Source organism: Mustela lutreola, chromosome 10, assembly GCF_030435805.1.
Source record: "Mustela lutreola isolate mMusLut2 chromosome 10, mMusLut2.pri, whole genome shotgun sequence".
NCBI lineage: Eukaryota > Metazoa > Chordata > Mammalia > Carnivora > Mustelidae > Mustela > Mustela lutreola.
Window position 1 is genome coordinate 42,188,177 of NC_081299.1, and position 21,962 is coordinate 42,210,138.

The window sequence follows — 21,962 nt, forward strand, 5'->3', positions numbered from 1 at the left end:
ATGCCGATGTATCCCTATTTTAAGATGTCTACCCTATGGTTCACTTTTAGACTTCAGGCTCATATCCAGCTGTCCATTCAACATATCCACCTGGTTATGTAAGCAGCCTCACTGTGTCCAAAAGTAAAGAAGTGATATCCTTCCCTAACTAGCTTCTCTTGTCAGTCCTTCCTATTTCAGTATAGACCTACTTCTTCATTTCAGTTGCTTATAAAATCTTGGAAATAATTTTTAACTCCTCTTTTATTCTTTTTTTTTAATTTTAAAAAGATTTTATTTATTTATTTGAGAGAGCATGAGCAGTGGGAAGGGCCCACACAGGCACCCCAAGTTTAAGTTTTGCATATAATTTTCAGAGGCTTAAGCAAGAAATGACCCAGTTAAGTTAGCTTTGGAAAATAAGCTAAATTAAACTTTTTTCTTTTCTTTTTTTTGTTCAAGGAATTTCTAAGCTGATATCCATTTGTTTTTTATTTTAACAACCTGAATGGAGAAATTAGGTCAAAAGTAGTATTTTTGTTTTTCATTATGGGAAAAGTATTAGATTGACTTATTATTTATTTTTGAAAGATATTTATTTATTTATACACTTGAGAGAGAGTGAGAGGAGCGCACAGTTGGGGTGTGGGGAAGAAGGAGGAGAGGGAGAAGGAGAAGTACACTCTACACTGAGCAGGGAGTCCAATGCCCTCTTCATCCCAGGACTCTGGGATCATGACCTGAGTTGAAGGCAGACGCTTAACGCTTAATGACTGAGTCACCCAGGAGCCCCCAATTTTTTATTTTTTAAAGGATTTTACTTATTTTTTTTTAAGATTTTATTTATTTATTTGACAGAGATCACAAGTAGGCAGAGAGGCAGGCCGAGAGAGAAAGGCAAGCAGGCTCCCCGCTGAGCAGAGAGCCTGATGCTATGTGGGGCTAGATTCCAGGATCCAGGGACCATGACCCCAGTGGAAGGCAGAGGCCCCAACCCACTGAGCTACCCAGGTGCCCCTTCAAGGATTTTATTTTTAAGCAATCTCTCCACCCAGCGTGGGGCTGGAACTTACAACCAAGATCAAGAGTCCCACGCTGCACTGACTGAGCCCTAAGTACCCCTCAGCTTGTTTGTACACTAGTGGCAACGATCCAAGAGAGGGGGAAAAATGATAATGCAGGAGAAAGAAAGGACATTGTGGGATGATATCTTCGAGTAAGCAAGACAGAATTAAATCTAGCGGACAAGTCCAAGTGCCAGAGTTGGGTTTAGGTAAGAACAAAATAGGTGATAGTACAGATAGGTGGGTAGATGTGGTGGTGATGGTGGGAGCTTGGGATGTTTTTTTTTTTTTTTAATTGATTTTCTTTTTTTTCAGTAAAACAGGCAGCTGAGAATATCATTGGGAGAGGAAGTTTTGGAAGTTTGAGGATAGTGGAGAAGTTATGAAATAGTCCACTGGGAAAAAACACAAAACACTGGCTGGACTGGGAGTTAGAAAACTAGATTTTGATCATCAGGTTTTCCACTCATCAGATGCAACAATTTAACTTGTCTATTCAACCTCTCAGGTGCTCAGTTTCTCTGTGGGTAAAATGGAGATACCTACTGAAAAGGACTCCCCCCCTCCATGAGGATTAAATAAAAAAATAAATGTGAGGGGCGCCTGGGTGGCTCAGTGGGTTAAAGCCTCTGCCTTCTGCTCAGGTCATGATCCCAGGGTCCTGGGATGGAGCCCCGCATCGGGCTCTCTGCTCTGCAGGGAGCCTGCTTCCTCCCCTCTCTCTCTGCCTGCCTCTCTGCCTACTTGTGATCTCTGTCTGTCAAATAAATAAATAAAATCTTAAAAAAAAAAAAAGAATAAATGTGAAAGGAAAGCATTTTGCAAAGTATTTGTACTTGAAAAATTACTTTAACTTTTGAATCCACTTATCAAAGACTTGCTATGTGTCAAGCATTTTATGTTTTTAATGTACATTATCTTGTTTAATCTTTACATCAATCCTGTGTGCTAACACATTCTTTCTTACCCTATTTTACTGATGGGGATGTTGAGTTTTAAAGAAATAAAGAATCTTGCCCAAGGTTTACAACTTTGTAGGTAGGACTGAGCAAACATTCCAAGATTCAAATTCAAGACTTATACACTTTTAGAAGTACCGTTTTCAAGACATATTTTATTCTAAATTAGCTGAAGTGTACTAATTCACTGCTCTTTGAGGGTTGCTTTCTTGGACCTTGTAGGTTAGACGGAAGTGGACTAGTTCATTTTGTGGACTTAAAAGGTCAGAAGTGGTTTTGGTATTTGATCATCCAATGTCAGTAGGAGTTGAAACAGAGAAGGTAGATATAATAGAGGTGCCTGTGCCGGAGTTTTAGGAGAAAGGTCTTTAAAATATATATGTTTTTATTTATTTTATTTTTTTAAAGATTTTATTTATTTATTTGACAGACAGAGATCACAAGTAGGCAGAGAGGCAGGCAGAGAGAGAGGAGGAAGCAGGCACCCCTCTGAGCAGAGAGCCCGATGCGGGGCTCGATCCCAGAACCCTGGGATCATGACCTGAGCTGAAGGCAGAGGCTTTAACCCACTGAGCCACCCAGGCGCCCCAAAATATATATGTTTTTAATGTATAACATATATTCTACAGGAGCTTGGCTGGCTCAGTGGGTACTGCATGCGACTCTTGATCTTGGGTCATGAGTTCAAGCCCCACCATGGGTGTAGAGATTACTAAAGCAAAAATAAAAATATAACCTCTTTCCCAACTTCACTGAAGTGGTCGCTGGGCAGGATTTAGAGGGGTGACGGGAATGCGGTATCAATCTTTAAGGTGTGGGTTTGAGGGAATTTGGTCTCTGAGGGGGGAGTAGGAATGGGGTGAGTTGCACAGAAGAATAAGGCTGCTTTCGGAGGCGAAGCGGTGCCCCAAAGGAGACGGTTGGGCCCTGATAGGGTGGGGTAGTAGTCGACTGTGGCGGGGGGCGGGGGGTTGATGGGGGCGTATAGGAGAGGGGAGAGCCCATCCTGGGGGCGGGGTCTGCGGCGGTCCGGCCTCCGTGGGAGGGGACGAGGCTGCGGCGGGCGCGTGCGCGCCGCCTCGCCGGGAGTTTCAAAACTTTTGCGGCGGGGACGGAGCTGCGTGAGGGCTGCGTGCGCTGCCTGGGAGCCGGCGCTGCACAAGCGGCCTCCCGATTGGAGACGCCTCGTCCTCTCGCGGGATCCGGGTCCCGGCTCGACACCCGCTCTCTCCTGACGTCCCACCGACGGGGGTCGCCATGGTTCACTTCTTGCACCCGGGCCTCTCCCCCCGGACTCTCGTCCCGCCTGACGCTCAGAAGGATGCGCTGGGTTGCTGCGTGGTGCAGGTGAGCACGAGGGCGCGGACGCGGACCTCGGCGGGACGCCACGCTCGTCAGGGAGTCGTCGGGGGCTGTGCGGAGGCACTTGCTTGTTTGTTCGGCCGACGCGGGGGTAGAGTCGAAAGGGTTGAGCCTCGGCTGGGCTCCGGTCGTCGCTGGGGAAGTGCTTGCTGGAAGGGAGTTTTCTCCCCGGGGCGTCTCAGCCTCAGGGCGGAGCGCACTTACCTCGCGCCGCAGCCCGGAGGCGCGGGCGGGGCAAGTGCCGCCCCCTGGGTCACTTTGGGAAGGAGGGAGTCCTCTCCTCGAGCTTCCGACTCATGCCGGTGTCTACGGTAACCGGTATTTTGCAAGGTAGGATGAGTTTGGACGGAAGCTCCGGTCATGGCACTAGGCTTGGCCGACAGTAGACGGTGGCGCTTATTACTGTCAAAATGGAGCCAAATGCCCCAAATCTCGACCGTACTGCCACGTACGTTGTGGACGTGGTGCCCCACAGAGGGTGTGACCCAGCAGTCCCTACTACACCAGGTCTTGGAACTGGCAACTCGAACTGGACGTCCCTCCTGAGCCCGGCGAGGGGGGCAGTGAAACCCCAAGACTGAAATGCCTTCATTTCATGTGTTCTCCCCCCACCCCAGCAGAATTCCTATTAAACCAAACTTGTCAAAATGCAGACCAAAAGAGTGTGTTTGCTGCTTACCGAGTAGTTTGGTTATCTCCCGTCTTTTGTAAGCATCGATAGTCTCCGTTTTACTGGTGTGTAGGGAAGTTGAGAACTCTGAAAGTTAGTTTATTTACTCAAAAACCTGAACCTGACGTGAGGTGTTCTGAAGTCAGATTCCACATTCTACAAGGCCTCAAGGGCCACCCTCTTAGAATTCAAAATCTGGTGAAGGCTCTAGTGAACCTAAAATTCGGAGGGAAGGAAGTATTCACTGAGATGGTATTTTGCATACAACGCCTTGTCGGAAGGCTTTTGTGCCCTGCAAAGATCTGGTCTGTGCTCCTGTACTCCTTTGGACTCACTTTTAAAAATTAATTAATTAATTAACTAATTAATTTTTAAAAGATTTTATTTATGTATTTGACAGAGAGAGACACAGCGAGAGAGGGAACACAAGCAGGGGGAGTGGGAGAGGGAGAACCAGGCTTCCCGCCGAGCAGGGAGCCCAGTGTGGGGCTGGGATCCCAGGACTCCCGGATCTTGACCCAAGCTGAGGCAGACGCTTAACGACTGAGCCACCCAGGCGCCCCTGGACTCACTTTTAAATGCTGTTGTATGATTTGTAAATTTGTTTATAGCTGATGGAAAACTGGGTTTTTAAGTATGCGTTAACAGTATCTTAAGCACATTTTTTGTTGCTGCTGACTGGGATTAAAACAGATTTCCTTAGAAAAGTGATCAACCCATTTTCTGTCTGGTTACATAGTGTACTGTATACATTCGCTTTATAATTTTTTAATTAATTTAAAAATTAATACAATGCACGAATACATTTTTGCTTATGATATCTATTTCTCCGTTTGTGTATGTTGCCTTTACACGTTGTAGTTTTTTGTTTGTTTGTTTGTTTTTTATTTTATTTACTTATTTGACAGAGGGAGAGATCACAAGCAGGCAGAGAGGCAGAGAGAGGGGAGGGGGGAAGCAGGCTCCCTGCTGAGCAGAGAGCCCGATGCGGGGCTCGATTCCAGGACCCCGAGATCATAACCTGAGCCGAAGGCAGAGGTTTAACCCACTGAGCCACCCAGGAGCCCCAGTGTTTTTTTTTTTTTTTTTTTTTAAAGATTTTATTTATTTATTTGACAGAGAGAGATCACAAGTAGGCAGAGAGGCAGACAGAGAGAGAGAGGAGGAAGCAGCCTCCCTGCTGAGCAGAGAGCCGGACGCCGGACTCAATCCCACGATCCTGAGATCATGACTTGAGCCGAAGGCAGCGGCTTAACCCACTGAGCCACCCAGGCGCCCTACAGGATGTAGTTTTTGATGTAAAGATCTTTTCACATGTTTTGTTAAATTGATCCCTATTTTTGATGTTGTAAATATCTTTTTAAATTTTTTTTAATTTTATTTATTTTTTTTGACAGAGACAGATCACAAGTAGGCAGAGAGGCAGGCAGAGAGAGGAGGAAGCAGGCTCCCTGCCGAGCAGAGAGCCGGATGTGGGAGTCGATCCCAGGACCCAGAGATCATGACCTGAGCCGAAGGCAGAGGCTTTAACCCACTGAGCCACCCAGGCGCTCAATGTTGTAAATATTTTTAAGATTTTATTTATTTATTTGACAGACAAAGATCACAAGTAGGCGGAGAGGCAGGCAGAGGAGAGAGAGAGAGAGGGAAGCAGGCTCCCTGCTGAGCAGAGATCTTGGCATCCAACTGAGCCACCCAGGGCCTGTTTATTTCCTTTTTCTAAATTGCATTTTCTAGGACCTTTGTAGAATGTTGAAGTGGTGTTAGTAGACCTCTTTGTATTCTAGATCTTTCACCTTTAATTATGATACTGGCTGTAGGTTTTTACATAGTTGCCCTTTATCAAATTAAGGAAGTTTTCTTCTATTCTTAGTTTGTCAGGAGTATTTTTTAAGTTATGAATGTGTGGGTAGCTCAGTGGGTTAAGCCTCTGCCTTCAGCTTAGGTCCTGAGCTCCGGGGTCCTGGGATCGAGCTCCAGGTTGGGCTCTCTGCTCAGGATAAGGGGAGTCTCCCTATCTCTCTCTGCCTGCCTCTCTGCCTACTTGTGATCTCTGTCTGTAAAATAAATAAATAAAAATCTTAAAAAAAAGTTATGAATGTGTGTTGAATTTTGTCAGATGCGTCAGCATTTAAGACCATGTTTTTGTTGTTTATTCTGTTAATGTAGTGGCTTTTATTGTGAATTTAACTTTACATTCTAGGAATAATCCCCACCTGGTCATGATGTATTATTATTTTTATGTATCACAGGATTTTATTTGCTGATATTTAGTTAAGTATTTTTAGTCTGTGTTTATGAGGAAAATTGCTCTCCAGAAATACCTAGTTTTAGTATCAGGATAGTCTTCAAAAAAAATGAATTGGAAAATGTTCCCTATTCAAATTCTTTTTCCTAGTCAATTTTTTTAGCTTGTGGAGCTTGGGTATCATTTCTTCTTCTTTTATTTATTTATTTGACACAGAGAGAGAGATCACAAGTAGGCAGGGAGGCAGGCAGAGAGAGGGGTAAGCAGGCTTCCTGCTGAGCAAAGAGCCCGATGCAGGATTCCATCCCAGGACCCCGAGATCATGACCCGAGCCAAGGCAGAGGCTCAACCAGCTAAGTCCCCCAGGTGCACCCCCCCATTTATTTCTTTTATGTAAACTCTGTCCCCAGTATGGGGCTTGAACTCATAATCCCGAGGTTGTTTCTTCCTTCAATGTTTAATAGAACTCACCATTGAAGCCATTGAGCCTTGAATTTCTTTGGGAGAGCAATTAATATACTTTATATTTATATACTTTATATTTATATATATAAATATACTTTATATTTATAAAGGGGTCCATTTATCAAGAAGTAAGTGCCTTTAGGAATGTTATGTCTAACAGATTGTCAATTTTTATAGTTTGTTATTACAGTAATTTCTGTATTTCATCTGAATTATCAAATTTTTTAGCAAAATTGTTTGTACAGTTCTTTTATTTTTCTTTTATTTTTTTTTTTTAAAGATTTTATTTATTCATTTGACAGAGAGAGATCACAAGCAGGCAGAGAGGCAGGCAGAGAGAGAGAGGAGGAAGCAGACTCCCTGCTGAGCAGAGAGCCCTATGCGGGACTCGATCCCAGGACCCTGAGATCATGACCTGAGCCGAAGGCAGTGGCTTAACCCACTGAGCCACCCAGGCGCCCTATTTTCCTTTTAATGCTTACAGGATCTGTAATGACATTCAGTCTTTGTTCCTGGTATTGGTGTTTTTTTCTCTTTTCTTTCTCTTACTTTCCCCTATACTTAGGGATTTTGTGATATTAGTCTTTTTAAAGAACTGACTTTTGGCTTTGACTTATATCCATTGTACATCTGTTTTCTCTTATTTCTGCTCTTATCTTTATATTTTCTTATGTTTACTCTGGGTTTAACCTACTTTCTTTTTTATCTTTTTTTTTTCTTTTTTATCTCTTTAAGGTGGGAACTTAGGCATGAATTTTACATGTTTCTTTTTATAACAGAAACATTTAGAGCTATACATTTCCTCTAACATGACTTTGACTAATATCCTTAAACTCTGATATGTTGTTCAAAATATTTTCTGATTTCCATTATGAGATCTTATGTGAGCCATGGGATATTTAGAAATGTATTGCTTCAGGGACGCCTGGGTGGCTCAGTGGGTTAAGCCGCTGCCTTTGGCTCGGGTCATGATCTCAGGGTCCCAGGATCGGGTCCCGCATCGGGCTCTCTGCTTGGCAGGGAGCCTGCTTCCTCCTCTCTCTCTCTGCCTGCCTCTCTGTCTACTTGTGATCTCTGTCTGTCAAATAAACAAATAAAATCTTTAAAAAGAAAAGAAAAGAAAAGAAATGTATTGCTTCATTACCAAGTAGTTGGGGATATTTCACTTTTTTTTTCATTAACTTCTAACGTAATTGTCAGAGAACATACTCTTATAATTTTAATCCATTTATATTTATTGACATTTGTTTTATGGCTCAAATATGATCTATCCTGGTGCATGTTCATGTGCACTTAAGGAATATATGTTGTACATTTTGGATATAATATTCTATGAATGTCATGGCAAGTTGGTTGTTAATATTAATTTTCTATATTATTCATTTTCCAACTACTTGTTTTTTATCAGTTGCTGAAAAATGGGTGTTCATCCATTGTAATTGTGGATTTTTCTTTTTATTCTTTCAGTTTTTGCTTCATGAATTTTAAAGTTGTTAGTAAGTGCATATACATTTAGGAATTACATCTTCTAGATGAATTGATCCTTTTATTTTTATGATTTCTGGTAATATTCTTGCCCTGAGCCTTCTTCTTTTGATGCTAATATAGTTAACTCTATTTTCCTTATGATTAGTGTTTAACAATTTTGTATTATTTATGTTTAAAGCACATCTCTTATAAACAAAGTTCTTTTTTATACCGTCTGACCATGTGTGCCTTTTAAATTAGAGTGTAATTATTCAGGATTGTTGGGTTTAAGACTACTGTGTTGCTGTTTGTGTTCTATTTGTCCTGTTTGTTTTGTTCCTTCCCTGACTTTTTTTTTTTTTTTCCTTAAGATTTTTTAATTATTTGTGGGCGCCTGGGTGGCTCAGTGGGTTACGCCGCTGCCTTCGGCTCAGGTCATGATCTCAGGTTCCTGGGATCGAGTCCCGCATCGGGCTCTCTGCTCAGCAGGGAGCCTGCTTCCTCCTCTCTCTCTCTGCCTGCCTCTCTGCCTACTTGTGGTCTCTCTCTGTCAAATAAATAAATAAAATCTTTAAAAAAAAAAAAAAAAAAAAAGATTTTTTAATTATTTGCAAGCTGGGGAGTGGCTGGCAGAGGGAAAGCAGGCACCTGCTGAGTAAGGAACCTGATGGGGGATTGCATCTCAGGACCCTGGGCCAAAGGCAGACGTGTAACAACTTAACCTACTGAGCCACCAAGGCGTCCCCTTCCCTGACTTTTGAATTGAACATTTTTAAAGTTTCATTTTACCTCTTTTACTGACTTACAGTTCTGTTTCTCTTCTATTCTTTCCCTTAATCGTTTTTTTTTCTTTTTCCCTTCCCTTAGTCTTTAATGGTCACTCAAAAATAACAGGTTTTTGTTTTGTTTTGTTTTAATATTTTCTTTTTTTTAAAAAAAAGATGTTATTTATTTGTTGAGAGAGCAGGCACAAGCAGGGGAAGTGGTAGGCAAAGGGAGAAGCAGGCTCCCTGCAGGGCAAGGAGCGTGGCTTGGGACTTGATTTGAGGACTCTGGGATAATGACCTGTGCTGAAGACAGATATGTAACCAACTGAGCCACCCAGGGGTCCTGTTTGTTTTTTTAAAGGTGGCAGTTTTTATTTATGAAAATATTTTATTTGTTTATTTGACAGAGATCACAAGTAGGCAGAGGCAGGCAGAGAGAGAGGAAGGGAAGCAGGCTCCCCACTGAGCAGAGAGCCTGATATGGGGGTTGATCCTAGGACCCTGGAATCATGACCTGAGCCGAAGGAAGAGGCTTTAACCCACTGAGCCACCCAGGCGCCCTGAAATGTAGCTGATTTCTGTGCATTGATTTTATATCCTGCCACTTTGCCACATGTGGGCTTAATCCCAGTCCTCTGGGATCATGACCAGAACCCAAAGCAGACACTTAACGTCTGAGCCACCCAGGTGCCCCTAAGATTCCATTTTCTTAAGCTACACACTAATGAAACTTGCAAAATGTAAAACAGTACTTTTGTTATCACTAAACTTTAAAAAAATTGCTTTTGAAAGTGTCCTTTAAAATTTTTCTTTTTTTTTTTTAAACTGTTCTTAAAAAGGGTGGGGAGGCACCTGCGTGTCTTAATCCATTAAGCATCTGACTCTTGATTTCAGCTCAGGTCTTGATCTCAGGGTCTTGGGATCAAGCCCTGTGTCAAGCTCTGTGCTCTGCTAGGAGTATGCTCGAGATTCTCTTCTCTCTCTGCCCCTCCCCCTGCTTGCGTGCATACACGCTCGCTCACTCTCTCAGATAAATAAATAAATCTTTAAAAAGCATACTTCGGGGGGCACCTGGGTGGCTCAGGGGGTTAAGCCGCTGCCTTCGGCTCAGATCATGATCTCAGGGTCCTGGGATAGAGCCCCGCATCGGGCTCTCTGCTCAGCAGGGAGCCTGCTTCCTCCTCTCTCTCTCTCTGCCTGCCTCTCTGCCTACTTGTAATCTCTCTCTGTCAAATAAATAAATAAAATCTTTAAAAAAAAAAAAAAAGCATACTTCGGGACCCCTGGGTGGCTCAGTTGGTTGGACGACTGCCTTCCACTCAGGTCATGATCCCGGAGTCCCGTGATCGGGTCAGGCTCCCAGCTCCATGGGGAGTCTGCTTCGCTCTCTGACCTTCTCCTCATTCATGCTCTCTCTCACAGTCTCTCTCTCAAATAAATAAATAAAATCTTAAAAAAAAAAAATAAAAAGCATACTTCATTGGGGCACCTGAGTGACTAATTTGGTTAAGTGTCCAACTCTGGGTCTCAGCTCAGGTTGCTGTCTCAGGGTCGTGGGTTCAAGCCTTGTGTTGGGCTCCAGACCTACTTAAAAAAGTTAATTCGTTGTCTCCTGGCTAGTCTTGCATCTGAAGAAAGTTTAGTGGTCATACTTCTAAAAAAAGAACTGTGTTGGGGTGCCTGGGTGCTCAGTGGGTTGGGCCTCTGCCTTCGGCCCAGGTCATGATCTCAGGGTCCTGGGATCAAGCGCCGCATTGGGCTCTCTCTCAGTAGGAAACCTGCTTCCCCCTCTCTCTCTGCCTGCTGCTCTGCCTACTTGTGATCTCTCTCGGTCAAATAAATAGATAAAATCTTTTAAAAATAAATAAATATATAAATAAAATTAAAAAAGAACTGTGCCACAATCCACGCCTCAACCTTCCGTGCGTGTTAGGGTTTTCCTTTTTATTATTGGTTTTTAGACATTTGCCATATTGTGGGGTCTTTTGTTTATTTCATTTTGGGTCCATTTTGCTTCTGGGATCAGTGGGTTAATATTTTGTATCTAATGACATATTTTGACTTTTTAAGGAAAGCCATCACATTTGTTTAAATTGTTCTTTGTACCTAGTGAATTAACCGTGATACAGTAAATAGTCAACAAAAACAACTGCACAGATTCCAAGTATAGGATGTTGTCCATGTTGACCGTTATTTTAAAAAAAAAAAAAATTCCCCCTCCATCTCTTGTCTTTTGAAGTTTCAGTCACACATTTATATTAGACTGCTTAAGATGATGACTTGGGGCTTTATGCTTCCTTTTTTTTTTCTCCTTGCCAACAGTTTCCTCTTTCAGTGTAGAACTACCTTCCAACTTCACTGATGTCTGATTTTGTAGTGTCTAATCTGTTAATCTCATCTGATGTGTTATTTATTTTAGGCATTATATTTTTCGACTCTAGAAGTTGCATTGGGTCTTTTTCAGATCTGCCATTTCTCTGTTGAGATTCCATACTCATTACGTTCATGTTCTCCTTTATATCCATGAATTATAATACCTGTTTTAAAGTCCTTGTCTTTATATCTTTTTAAGATGTTATTTTTAAGTAATCTCAAACTCATGACCCTGAGATCAAGAGTCACATTCTCTCCTGACTGAGCAAGTCAGTGCCCCTTAAAGTCCTTGTCTTTAAAACATGTTAAATATGGGTGGCTTAGTCAGTTAATTGCCCAACTCTTGATTTTGACTCAGGTAATGATCTCAGGATCAAAAGATTGAGCCCTGCATCAGGCTCTGTGCTTAGCACTATCTGCTTGTCCCTCTCCCTCTGCTCTTCGCTCTGCTTATTCATGCTCTCGCTCTTGTAAATAAATATAATCTTAATAAATAAAACATGTTTATTAGGAGAGTTACATGGTATAGTTCATATTTTAGAAATAATGAGTCTAGACTCTAGGTAGAGGTAGATTGGAAAAGAATTAGGAGCAGAAGTAGAGAAATTAATTTATAATTTCTCAGTATTCTAGGTTAGATGTGGTAGTAACTTGGATTAGAAATTGGTAGTATGGGGCACCTGTGTGGCTCAGTGGGTTAAAGCCTCTGCCTTCGGCTCAGGTCATGATCTCAGGGTCCTGGGATCGAGCCCCGCATCGGGCTCTCTGCTCGGCAGGGAGCCTGCTTCCTCCTCTCTCTGCCTGCCTCTCTGCCTGCTTGTGATCTCTGTCTGTGAAATAAATAAATAAATAATCTTAAAAAAATAATTGGTAGTATAGCTAGAAAGAAAGGGACAGACTAGAAATTTATTTGGGAGTCTTTTTTTTTTTTTTTTTTTTTTTAAAGATTTTATTTATTTATTTGACAGAGAGAAATCACAAGTAGGCAGAGAGGCAGGCAGAGAGAGAGAGGAGGAAGCAGGCTCCCCGCTGAGCAGAGAGCCCGATGCGGGACTCGATCCCAGGATCCCGAGATCATGACCTGAGCTGAAGGCAGCGGCTTAACCCACTGAGCCACCCAGGCGCCCCTATTTGGGAGTCTTAACAGTCATATGCACAGCAGGAAATAGATGACACACTCAGAATAGGGATAATTCAATGAGAATTTAACTAAAGGACTACTTCCGAAGATAGTAGGGTGAGTTATGGAAATAAGCACAGTAAAGTATTACTCCATGTTCACTGAGTAACTGCTGCCATCCTTGGGCTCAGGAGTGTCTTAGTCTTCAGGCAGCCATAACAAAAACATCATAGCCCAAGTGACTTATTAACAACAGAAATTTATTTCTCATAGTTTTGGAGGCTAGGAAGTCCAACTTCAAGTCCATATCTGCTGGCAGATTTGGTGTTTGGTGGGAACTCACTTTTTTTTTTTTAAGATTTTTACTTATTTATTTATTTGACAGAGAAAGATCACAAGTAGGCAGAGAGGCAGGCAGAGAGAGAGAGAGGGAAGCAGGCTCCCTGCTGAGCGGAGAACCCGTTGCGGGACTCGATCCCAGGACCCTGAGATCATGACCTGAGCCGAAGGCAGCGGCTTAACCCACTGAGCCACCCAGGTGCCCTGGGAACTCACTTCTTGTTCATAGATGCTTCTGCTATGTTCTTACATGGCAGACAGGGGAAGGGAGCCCTCTGGAGTCTCTTTTATAAGGGCACTAATTCCATTCATGAGGGCTCATGACCTAATCACTTCCCAAAGGCTTCTATCTCCAGTTATCATCAAATTGGGGTTAGATTTCAAAGTACGGATTTTTTTAAATTAATTTTTTATTAACATATAATGTATTATTAGTCCCAGGGGTACAGGTCTGTGAATCGCTAGGTTTACACACATCACAGCACTAAACATAGCACATACCCTCCCCAATGTCTATAACCCAACCACCCTCTCCCTATCCCCTCCCCCCAGCAACCCTCAGCCTGTTTTGTAAGATTAAGGATCTCTTATGGTTTGTCTCCCTCCTGATCCCATCTTGTTTCATTTATTCTTTTCGTACCTCCCAAACCCCCCATGTTGCTTTTCCACTTCCTCATATCAGGAAGATCATATGATAGTCATCTTTCTCCGATTGACTTATTTTGCTAAGCATGATACCCTCTAGTTCCATTCACGTTGTCACAAATGGTAAGATTTCATTTCTTTTGATGGCTGCATAGTATTCCATTATACATATATACCCCATCTTCTTTATCCATTCATCTGTTGATGGACATCTAGGTTCTTTCCATAGTTTGGCTATTGTGGACATTGCTGCTATAAACATTCGGGTGCATGTGCCCCTTCGGATCACTACATTTGTATCTTTAGGGTAAATACCCAGTAGTGCAATTGCTGGGGCGTAGGGTAGTTCTATTTTCAACTTCTTGGATCATAGGGTAGCTCTATTTTCAACTTTTTGAAGTCTGTTTTCCAGAGTGTTTGCACCAGCTTGCATTCCCATCAGCAGTGTAGGAGGGTTCCCCTTTCTCCACTTCCTCGCCAGCATCTGTCATTTCCTGACTTGTTAATTTTAGCCATTCTGACTGGTGTGAGGTGGTATCTCGTTGTACCTTCCATACCTTCCATATAAAGCACTGTCATGTGAAACAAAAGAAATAGAAAAAGGTGGTATTTGTTCTCCCCAATTCTGTTTAGATGTTCTACTCTTTATCATATTATGTTATTAATCTTGATAAATCCTGTTTCAGTACTATTCCATTCCCCAATATGTCTGTATAAAGGAGTGGTTAAAAATAATCATTTGAGATTACAGGTACTTCTCTTTTAGTTATTTATGTTTGTCCTCTTCATAATTCCAAAACAAATTTGAGATATCTTCATAGTCTACTTTTATTTTATTTTTTATTTTTTTAAGATTTTACTTATTTATTTGACAGAGAGAGAGATGTCACAAGTAGTCATAGAGGCAGGCAGAAACAGAGAGAGGGGGAAGCAGGCTCCCCGCTGAGCAGAGAGCCCGAAGCGGGCCTTGATCCCAGGATCCTGAGATCATGACCTGAGCTGAAGGCAGAGGCTTTAACCCCTGAGCCACCCAGGCGCCCCATAGTCTACTTTTAGAAAGAACGAAACAACAGCAACAAATCCATTATCATCAAAGTTGCAAAATAGATAAATTAGAAAATTATTCACTTTCTGACAAAAAAGTCCCCAAGCTTTTCTTTTTAAGGTGCAGTAATGCAAGGTCACCCAGATAGCAATTCATATAGAAAGGTAGATTGGTAATGAAGTAATTAATTTATTTGAGAGAGAGAGTGGGCAAGAGCAGCGGATGAAGGACAGAGGGAGAAGCAGACTCCTCACTGAGCAGGGAGCCCAGTGCAGGGCCCAGTGCAGAACTCCAGGATCATGACCTAAGTGGAAGGCAGCCACTTAGCAGACTGAGCCATCCAGGCACCTCCAAAATGAAATAATTTATGAAGATACATATATGTAACTTTTTTGCAACTTGGTCTGTTGCCAAAAGTAAAGTGTCTTTGAATACTTCTTCCTTTTTGTTTGGTACATATTGTAAACTCTGGAACCTTGACATTATTATTATTATTATTATTTTTAAAGATTTTATTTATTTATTTGACAGACAGAGATCACAAGCAGGCAGAGAGGCAGGCAGAGAGAGAGGGGAGGAAGCAGGCTCTCTGCGGAGCAGAGAGCCCGATGCGGGGCTCGATCCCAGGACCCTGGGATCATGGCCTGAGCCGAAGGCAGAGGCTTTAACCCACTGAGCCACCCAGGCGCCCCCCTTGACATTATTTTTATTGTTTATTCTTTTAACATGCTCATTTAGCCTTTGCTATCCAAGTGAAAGGTTGTTGATGACCTGTTGGTGGGTTGGAATTTGTTTTCAAGAGATGGTACTTGAGCACAGTTCCAGTTCCAGTGATGCTTTATGACAGCTGATAAATAGAATTAACCACAATATACAGTTAATGATCTTAAATTGGTATATCTTGTAGAAGCACTGTTAAAAATTCTCTACTGTCTGTATTTCAGGAAATTAAAAGTAGCGTTTTTGAGTGCAAATTTTTCTTGTTAGTTTCTATCCATCTGAGACAGAAGACAGAATACAGCTAGCCATTGTTAGTTTATTTGAAAACATGCTATTTTTAGCACACTAATTTCTAGAAAAAGGGGAAATGTGATTAAAATTAGATTGATCCAGATTGCAATGTGAGCTTTTATTACTTGATTCTCTTAACTTGGAAGATTTAGAATTTGTTTTAAGAAAGGGTTTGGCAGGGGTGCCTGGGTGGCTCAGTGGGTTGAAGCCTCTGCCTTCGGCTCAGGTCATGATCCCAGAGTCCTGGGATCGAGCCCCGCATCGGGCTCTTTGCTCAGCAGGGAGCCTGCTTCCCTTCCTCTCTCTCTCTGCCCGCCTCTCTGCCTTCTTGTGATCTCTGCCTTTTAAATAAATAAAAATAAAATAAAATAAAATAGAAAGAAAGGGGTTGGCAAATGATGCTTTATAAAGGAAATGGTCTTGTTTCCTGTGTGCTCTCAATGCATTGTGGAGATCAAAACTCTAATGCCATATGAATTGAAATGCCAAAGGTAGAGCTGCAGCATGGTAGTTGGACTACTTGGTTATTATTTGATTCAGCATTTTAATGTATTTTCTAAATTATTAGCCATGGCAATAGTTCAAGAGGTTCTTTTTTTTAAGGTTTTATTTATTTATTTGAAGAGAGGACAGAGGGAGAATGAGTGGAAGCAGCAGACTCCCCGCGGAGCAGAGAGCCTGACATAGGGCTTGATCCCAGGATCCTGAGATTATGACTTGAGCCAAAGGCAGGTGCCTAACCGACTGAGCCACCCAAGCTCCCCATTTTTTATTAAGTGGGTTTGAGGGGTACATGGGTGGCTTAGTTGATTCAGCATCTGCCTTTGGCTTGGGTCATGACCTCAGGGTCCTGCTCAGCATGGAGCCTGCTTCTCCCTCTCCCTCTATCCCTCCCTCCGTCCCTTCCCCTGCTTGTGCTCTCTCTCTTTCTCTCTCTCTCAAATAAATAAATAAATAAATAATCTTAAATAAATAAATAAAGTGGGGTCCATGCTTGGTGTGGAGCCCAAAGTGAGGCTTGAACTTATAGCCCTGAGATCAAGACTTGAGTGGAGACCAAGAGTCAGATGCTTGACTGACTGAACCAGGTGCCCCTAAAAGGTTCCTAATACAAAATTACAGTAAATATCTGACAAGTAAATATCTGCCATTGTTGATCAAAAATTAAAACCTGGGGGCACCTGAGTGGCTCAGTGGGTTAAGCCTCTGCCTTCACCTCAGGTCGTGATCTCAGGGTCCTGGGATTGAGCTTTGTTTTTGCATCAGGCTCCCTGCTCAGCAGGGAGTCTGCTTCTCTGCCTCTCTCTCCCAGTCATGCTTGCTCTCTCTCTCAAATAAATAAATAAAAATCTTTTAAAAAGTTAAAACCTAAGCAAACAAAAACTAACAGTAAAGATTAAACAGCTAAATAGGTTTGATGCCATTTTATTGAGCAGTAAAAGACTGGGGAAGGTTTAGTTTTCTACATGGTGAATTTGAAGTATTTGTGACAGTTAAGTAGACATGTCAGGGAGGCAACTGAGTATCTAAGTCTAGCTTAACGAGAGATAGGACCTGGAGTTAATCTGGAATTCATTGGGTTTATAGATTAATATCTATCTATTTTTAAGCAAAGTCTATTCCAACATGGGGCTCAAACTCATGACCCCAAGAGTTGCATGTTCCTCTGACTGAGCCAGCCAGGTGCCCCTATAGATTAATATTTAGAGTCATGTAATCAGTAGTCAAATACAGAGGTAGAGGCATTAGTCATTAGTGGTCTTGGTGGCAGGTGGAAACCTAATAGAGTGATTTGAAGAACGAATTTTATATGTTTGTTTATGTATATGTTTCTCTAGAACATATACTGATTTATAAAATAAAAACCAGTAGCATAATACTATAGTATAATTCTGTTTACATGAAATTCACAAACATGGAGAACTAACAGTATTCAAGATAATGATTGCCTTGGAGTGCCTGGGTGGCTCAGTGGGCTTAAGCCTCTGCCTTCGGCTTAGGTCATGATCCCGGGGTCCTGCATCGGGCTCTCTGCTCAGCAGGGAGCCTGCTTCCCCCTCTCTCTCTGCCTGCTTCTCTGCCTACTGTGATCTCTGTCAAATAAATAAAAAGAATCTTAAAAAAAAAAGATAATGATTGCCTCTGGGTGAAGGGATGGGAAATAATATCAGGGAGGGACACAGTAAGGGACTCTAGACATATTGGTATATTCAGTTTAGGCTATGGAGTAAATAAAAGAGTATTTAAAAGTAGATCTATATTGTTTTATATCTTAATATATTTTTATATTTGGGGCGCCTGGGTGGCTCAGTGGGTTAAAGCCTCTGCCTTCAGCTCAGGTCATGGTCCCAGGGTCCTGGGATCGAGCCCCGCATCGGGCTCTCTCTGCTCAGGGGGGAGCCTGCTTCCTCCTCTCTCTCTCTCTCTCTCTCTCTCTCTCTCTGCCTGCCTCTCTGCCTACTTGTGATCTCTGTCTATCAAATAAATAAATAAAATCTAAAAAAAAAATCCTATTGTAAGATATAATTTCAGCTTTATTAAAACAAAGTCCTTCAACACACTGATAACTGAGATAAATCTTTACTTTTGGGGGCGTGGTACCAGGGACCTCTGTCTGTAGCCAGCCTCTATTCTGATATTGACAGCGGGAACCACACATGATGTAATAGGCACTAATATTTTTTGAGCGCCCAGATTTCTTAGGAAAATTTCCTGAATAAAAATAACATTCTTTTTTTAAAAAGCACACTTTATAGTTGATAGAAATAATAAGGATGTGGGGATTAATTTTAAAAATGCTGAATCAAGTGTTTGTATCATAATGCCAGGAAATTGTCTCTCCCTTTGTTTTAACTCTGAATAAAGTTGCAAGATTTTATCACTTAAAAAAAAAAAAAAAACAACAACTCTGGGACAGAACACAGATTGGGGACTATCTACAAAAGGACATAGGGAATTTTGGGGTCATAGAACTGCTCTCTATCTTTATTATGGTGGTGGTACATGACTGCATTTATTAAAATTTATAGAACTAAGGATACAACAAAAAGTAATTTTTTTTTTTTTTTTTTGCTATGTGTGATTTACACCTCAGTTAAAAAACAAAAACAAAAATGTATAGGAAGAAAGTGATTACAGTAGTCCCTCCTTATCTGAGGTTTCACTTTCTCTGGTTTTACTTACTAGAAAGCAGCTCTGGTCCAGAAGCAGGTGATCTTCCTCCTGTTGTATTGTCAGAAGGTAGTGTCGTTTATCTAACTACATCTCATCACATAGGCATTTTATCAATTTTATATCATCACAGGTAGGGTACATTGTAGTATAATCAGATATTTTGAGAGAGACTACATTCATGTGGCTTAATACAGTGTGTTACTCTCTTACAGTGCCTAATTTATAAATTGAACTTTATTGTAGGTATGTATGTATATATTGAAGAGAATATGGGGGTCAACAGAAGGTTTTTTGTTGTAGTTGTTTTTAAGATACATAGTAGAGCACAAGTTACATGTTAAGAATGATTTATTTGAGGAGAGTTTGAAAGATGTATGTATGAATGAAGAAATGACAGGAAGAGGCAAGGAGAGATGAAATTCAGTCAGCACATGTGGAAGTATTCATCTTTTCATGAACTGTTGAGGGTAATAATAGGCAATCCTTCCTATCCTCTGGGACATAGTAATCATTGAATAAATACTTGTTGAATGAATGACCATGTGCTTTCTGTGTTAGTTGTCCCGTGTGTTTTATTGAAATTGTCAGATTTCTTGGTTGTATTCTGCATTAAAACTGTAGCTCCAAAAGGATTAGAACTATATTTTGCTCATCCTGTATTTTCAGTGGCTGGTACAGAACAGGTGATGAGTGAAAGATTGAGAGAAATTAATTATTTTCATGCTAGAACAGAAAGTAAAATAGATAAAATTTTCCATTCAGTTAACAGTTGGAATAAGGTGATTTCGTTACATATAAATCATATAAATCACTATTAAGATAAAGATCTTCAGATAGCTTCATCAAGTAGTTTCTTGTATTTTTTTTTTAAAGATTTTATTTATTTATTTGACAGAGATCACAAGTAGGCAGAGAGAGAGGACAAAGCAGGCTCCCCGCCAAGCAGAGACCCCGATGTGGGGCTCGATCCTAGGACCCCGAGATCACGACCTGAGCTGAAGGCAGAGGCCCAACCTACTGAGCCACCCAGGCGCCCCTAGTTTCTTGTATTTTGCATGACCACTTTTTTTTTTTTTTTTTTTTTTTGCATGACCACTTTTATGTTGAATTTTTGTAGGTGTATTCTAACAAAGTTTGTTTTTTAGGAGGAGGCATCTCCCTACACTTTGGTCAACATCTGTCTGAACGTCCTGATTGCTAACTTAGAGAAATTGTGTTCTGAAAGATCTGATGGAACCTTGTGCCTTCCGGACCATTGGAATTTCCCTCAGGAAGTAGCTGATCGATTCCTTGGGGTAATGACGTGGCAAGGTAAAGATAAAGCTCCTTTATTTTTATTTTATTTTATTTTGATAAGGTTCCTCTATATTGTACTCTAGCACTTTACTATTTGAAAAGCACTTTCATATAAAATTCCTGTTTAGCTCTCACAAGAAGTGGATGGGAAATATGGAAATTATTCCCATTTTATTTGTGTGGAGATTTGAATCTTCTAGTCTTTTTGGGATTCCTTGATGGAAATTTATCTTGCTTCTAGGCTTACCTTACTATTGGCTTAGCAGAGTGAAGACGGTGGGGAACTAAACCAGGTTCCCACTTCATCTGCTCTCTAGCTTCTGAAATGCTGTTGCTGTAGTCCTGTCTCCTACTATTTTTTTTTTAAAGTTTTACTTAAGAAATCTCTGCACCCAGCATGGGGCTCAAATTAATGACCTGAGATTAAGAGTCACATACTCTTTCTTCTGACTGAACCAACCAGGTACCGCTTCTACTCTTTTCATTGTGAATATGAGACTTTGAAAAATTTTTTCCAGGGTACCTGAGTGACCCGGCTGTTAAGCAGTTGATTTTGGATCAGGTCGTGACTGCTGGGTCCTAGGATTGAGCCCTGCATCTGTCTTTCTCCACGCTTGGTGTAGAGTCTGCTTGAGGTTCTCTCCCTCTCCCTCTCGCCCTCCTGCTTATGCTCACTTGCTCTCTCAAATAAATAAATCTTAAAAAAGGAAAAAAAAACTGTTAAAGAAAATTTTTTCTCTTCCCATTGTAGTTGGGCTTTCAAGGGCTATGTTTAATTTGCCATGTTACAGTTTTTTCTTTTTTCCTTTTTTTTTTTTAGGATTTTATCTAAGAGAGAGCAAGTGAGCAAACATGAGCCAGGGGAGGGGCAGAGGGATAAGCACACTCGCCACTGAGTGGGGATCCTGACACGGGACTCCATCACAGGACTCTGAGAGCATGACACTTAACTGATTGAGCCATCCAGGCACCCCTACAGTTTTTTCTTAATAAGAAGTTTTTTTTTTTTGTAACAAGTTACTGAGATGTATTTCACATACTGTATAATTCGCCCATTTAATATGTACAGTTCATGGGGCACCTGGGTGGCTCAGTGGGTTAAGCCTCTGTCTTTGGCGCTCAGGTCATGATCTCAGGGTCCTGGGGGTCCTGGGATTGACCCCTGCATCAGGCTCTCTGCTAGGTGGGGCGCCTGTTTCCCCCTCCCTGTCTCTCTACCTGTCACTCTGCATACTTGTGATCTCTCTCTCTCTGTCAAGTAATAAATAAAATCTTAAAAACAAAAAACAACAAAAAAAGTACAATTCAGTGGATTTTTTGTTTTGTTTTGTTTTATCACAGATTTGGGCAGCCATCATCATAATCAATTTTAGAACATTTTCATCATCTTAAACTCTTAACCCATCCCCCCAACCCTAAACAACTACTCATCTTCTTTCTATTTTTATGAGTTTGTTTTCTTTTTTTAAAGGATTATTTATTTATTTGACAGAGAGAGAGAGAGAAATCACAAGTATGCAGAAGTAGGCAGAGAGGCAGGCAGAGAGAAAGGGAGAAGCAGGCTCCCTGCTGAGCAGAGAGACCAATTGGGGGATCATGACATGAACTGAAGGCAGAGACTTAACCCACTGAGCCACCTGGGCACCCCAGGTTTGTTTCTTCTAAACATGTAATATAAATCAAATCGTGTAGTATGTGACCATTTATGTCTGGTTTTTGTACTCAGTATGGTCAAGGTTCATCCATATTGTAGCAGCAGTCACTACTTCATTTTTATGGCTATAATAGTCCATTGTGTGACTGTACCACATTTTATTCATTTATCAGCTGATGGACATTTGGGTTGTTTCTGCTTTTTGGCTGTTATGAATAATGCTGCTTATAAACATTCGTGGTGCGCATTTCTTTTTTTTTTTTTTTTTTTAAGATTTTATTTATTTATTTGACAGAGAGAGAACACAAGTAGGCAGAGACACAG

The 21,962-nt window shown here is 41.4% G+C and overlaps 1 protein-coding gene across 1 annotated transcript in view; it reads left to right on the plus strand.

Moving 5' to 3' along the window:
- Positions 1–3,216: 3,216 nt before the first annotated feature.
- ZYG11A (zyg-11 family member A, cell cycle regulator) overlaps positions 3,217–21,962 on the plus strand; it is an 86,605-nt gene continuing 67,859 nt past the window's right edge. The window contains 2 exon segments of the mRNA XM_059138514.1: positions 3,217–3,349; positions 19,834–19,999. Of these exon segments, the coding sequence (XP_058994497.1) occupies positions 3,260–3,349; positions 19,834–19,999 (256 nt within the window). The 5' untranslated portion in view covers positions 3,217–3,259.